The sequence below is a fragment of the Microtus ochrogaster genome, chromosome 16, assembly GCF_000317375.1.
Source record: "Microtus ochrogaster isolate Prairie Vole_2 chromosome 16, MicOch1.0, whole genome shotgun sequence".
NCBI lineage: Eukaryota > Metazoa > Chordata > Mammalia > Rodentia > Cricetidae > Microtus > Microtus ochrogaster.
The window spans coordinates 6,192,070-6,196,240 of NC_022018.1; the positions used below are offsets into that span (position 1 = coordinate 6,192,070).

General features: G+C 35.2%; 1 protein-coding gene across 2 annotated transcripts in view; it reads left to right on the forward strand.

Moving 5' to 3' along the window:
* The window catches only part of Spag6 (sperm associated antigen 6), a 59,961-nt gene extending 55,966 nt beyond the window's left edge, over window positions 1-3,995 (forward strand). For both annotated transcript variants that reach the window (XM_005354665.3, XM_026782828.1), the window contains one exon: window positions 3,700-3,995. In XM_005354665.3, the coding sequence (XP_005354722.1) occupies window positions 3,700-3,769 (70 nt within the window). In that variant the 3' untranslated portion in view covers window positions 3,770-3,995. The remainder of the gene's footprint in view (window positions 1-3,699) is intronic.
* The last annotated feature ends 176 nt before the right edge of the window (window positions 3,996-4,171 follow it).

Consider the following 4,171-nt stretch of genomic DNA (forward strand, 5'->3'; position numbering starts at 1 on the left):
ACCAAAGCTACAGAGAAACCCTGTCTCAAAAAACCAAACAACAATAACAAAAAAAGAAACAAAATAAAATAAAAATGGAGAAAACAAAAGGGAAGCTAAAGATCTCTAGAACAGAATGATCTGTTGCTTTTTTTTTGAAAAAAATTTATTCTTTTTCCCTTTCTAGGTACAGTTTAACTAAGAAATAGTGGAAATTAAAAAAAAACTGTCATAGAATTTAATCTAGTGCTTTGTTAAAATACTTAAAAATTTAAATCCTTAAATTCTATGCTTTAATGTTCCAATTATTATTATTTTGGTTTTTGAGACAGGATTCCTCTGAGTAGCCCTGGCTTTCCTGGAACTGGCTCTGCAGATCAAACTGGCCTTAAGCTCCCAGAGATCACCTGCCTCTGCTTCAGTAATGGAATTAAAGCCGTGTACTACCATGCCCAGCTGAAATTTCATTTTAAAAACCATCTAATTTTCATGAGGATTTTAGCTAGCCAAACTTTTCAGTTTTCTGGTTTTTAAAAAAGCATTAGGTGCTCTAAAATCATATTAATGAACATCTTTAAAGCACTGTGAAAATAAACAAAATTTCAAAATGGTTTCATTTTTACAGGTAACTATTTTTCAAAACTCAGCTGGTGACAACTGTTTTAGGACTAATTATTTTTATGACAACATCAGCCTGATAGTCATTTCATAGTTCCTTCCAATTTTAATTTTAATTTCTAGCACAAGTGGGTGTTATAGGAGGAAAGCGATCTGGACAGGCTCTCGAAGGACCCGTGCTCTAGGTCTGCCCCACTCCCTGGCCACAGGGCATGCTCTGAACTCGCCTTCTGGATCTCTGCCCACTCTCAGGACAGGAGCCTTGGGGCACACGTGTTGTGGGGACAGTTCCAGCAATTTACCAGTAAGGCACCAGATCCAAGCCCCAAGGCCAAGACTAGAGTCATCCAAATTCCTTGTGGCCTGCGGAAAGGTTGATTTGCTTCCCCTGGGATCAAAGGCCACCTGAGCTAGGTTGGAGTTGCAGTGACTGATAGCTAGAAGGAATTTCTCACTGGTTTTTTTCTATGGCTCTTTGATGATAGCTCAGGTCATGTGCTTGGACAGACCGAGATGCCTATCTCAGTTCTAATTATTTACTGTGTGACCTTAAAGACAATTATTTAAATTCTTTAAACTAGAATGTCTGTATTTGTAAATATTATTACCTATATTTCATAACATTAGAATTAAATGACATGATCGTCAAAGGGCTTGTATTAGTAAGACTTCAGTCAGATTTCTCATTGTCCCTTTTGGAGTATCTCTATTCTCATTTTTTTTCCTCTTGAGATTAAGAAGATTTATTAGGCAAATAAAATTTAATTTTATAATCGTATTACAGATACTATATAGTAATGTTTTGTTCCTTATTTTTGTTGTTTTTTATGATAAACATCTAGCAAGAAATTATAAAATAAAGTTATTCTGTTATATTTAAAATGCCTTTCATGGCTGAGCCGGAATTATATAGTTTTTCCTAATAGGAAGCTGTTTTGAATCCTTAGCACCATAGTAGCTGGGATGAGGCTTTCTCACAGGAAATATGTAACTTGATCTGCTTATTTCTGGGTCTATATTTTGAGACACTTGTGAGGTCAGTATGTAGTCATGAGAAGGGGGCAATGTTGCCCCCACTCTGCTGTGAAGGAATGTGGGTATATTTGAGCACGTTTTCTTGACGGGGAGTCCTAGGGACAGTGAAGTCTCAGAGGTCTTTGGGGAAGGAAAAATGGCAATGACAGTAAGCTTGGAAGTGAATCTAGCAAAGCCTCAAGAGTGATCTGCACATCCTAACTGATCTACTGAGACTCTTAAAATAACAATGGCCAGTAATAATATAGTAAGAGCCACATCTATAATTTCTAGTTTTCTGGTAGTCACATTTAAGAAAGTAAAATGAAATGGTAAATAAATTTTGATGATTTTTTTTTAAAAAAACAACCCAAACATCTAAACCATATAATTTCAACTAGTAATCAATATAAAATTAGTGAGTTATTTTACATTTGTGTATTTTGTTACTTCTAGCATATCTTAATTCAGGTAGTAAATCTCATTGGAAATACTTAGGTTAAATTCAGATCATATAAAACTTACATTGGAAAAAGAAGACTCACAAATGATCCCAAACTCATTTTTTGTGTTTTCCTATAGTAGATTTGTCAGTTCTGAAGTTAAATTTTAAAAATTTAGTTTCTTAAACATAGTAGCCATATTTCTAGTGTTCTTCAGACTAGTGCCTATCATTTTAAGCAGCACATTTTAAAGATTTTAAAGTCCTGCCTCCTAACATTTCTATAAAGCTACCTGTCTGGTGCTGACACATTTATGAGATGCCAGTGAAAGCAAGACCAGTCTTAACATCTGCACTAACTCAGACTCAGGGAGGGAGACAACGGACAGTTCTGCAATGCCAGAACCGCAAACCCAGTTTCAAATGGATTTTTCTAGATTAGGTGGCCTTTTTCATCTTTTGATGATAATTTTTTTTGAGACAGAATCAAGGTCTTAACATGTGTAGTCTTGGCTGGTCTGGAACTTTCTATGTAGACTAGACTGGTCTCAAATTCACAGAGATCCACGCGTCATTACTTCCTGGTAGGAGTAAAGGTGTGTGCTACCACGCCCAGCTAAAATTTTGTCTTATTTTAGTTTTCAATTCTGTGTATACGTATGTGAGTGCAGGAGGAAAAACATCCACTAAAAGAGCTTCTTAGGTAGTGTGTGTTCTGTTTGACTTTAATTATGAACAAAGACATTATTAAAATATACCTCTGTTTTGTCCACCTTAACCTGATACATTGTGGAAGCATGTACAATTTTTAAATCCATTTCTACATTAGAATACCTACTAGGTTTTATTTAGCTTTTTTTATGTAAATGAAAATTCTTTCTGTAGTGCATCACTGTTTATATACACTATTCATATATTTAAGACTTTATACTAAGTATTTTATGATACTCAATTGAGAAGTCTAGAAATGTAAATGTATTGTACTATATATGTCCCAGAACCAATGAAGATGGTTAAATTTCTATTTTATATAAAATGGGTATTTACAAATCATTTTTCAACTGTTTACAACATGAATTATGTCTGTTTCTGATCAGGCTGCATTTTAAGACATAATTTCTAAGGTAATTGGAATTCAGAAACTGATTAGCAATCATAGGCTGTATGGTCTAATGTACAGAAGACACTTATTAGCTATTATCCTGAAGTACCCTCACTCACTTGGTATGGTAAGAAGGAAGTCTCTGAAATATTACCGCTGGATTGAAGGAATGTGCTTGGACAATATCTCCTTACAATTTGATGCATTATGAGGAGGATTCTCTTTCTTCTCATGCTCTAACATTATGTATAAGCATCACAGGAACATATGTGAAGTTTCACCCATGATTATCTATTTCAAAACATTTTCCATGTGTTTATGTGTGCACACATATGTGCACAATACATGCATGTGAAGGTCAGACCTGGAGGGTTGGTTTTCTCTTCCTACTGTGTGGGCTCCAGGGATGGACTCAACAAGAGCCCTTATTGGTTGAGCCACCTCACCAGCCCCAGAAGTTATTTCAATAAGTTTTTGTTTAGACCATTTTTTGCCTGCTGTATGAAAAATTTCCATATGTCTGATAGCAGATTTTCTTTTTCAGGTACTATTCTCCTGGATACTCAGATACACTTCTGCAGAGGGTGGACAGCTATCAGCCGCTCACTAACTGAACAAAGTATATCTGTAAACTCAGATTCACAGGAGAGTCTGCACAACTGTTAAAGGTCTTTCTGAAATGTTTGAACTAGTGCATCTTAGCTTTGTTCAATGTGAAATACCTTTAATATTTTCTATATTTTGTAATACTTTATAAATTATTAGCCGCAATGTGTGGAAGACTAATTATAATCATTTGCATGTGTAGAGATATACATAAAGGAAGATATGCATAAAACACAATGAAGGGTTTTAAGTTATTTACTTTTCTACAAAACACATAAACACAATACAACACACACACATCCTTCCGACTAGATAGAAATGAGATGTGTTGTTTGGAAACCCTTAGTTATTTCCCCATGGGGGTGGCTAAGGAAAACGGACCTTGGCAGTTACAGAGAAAATAAGGAGGA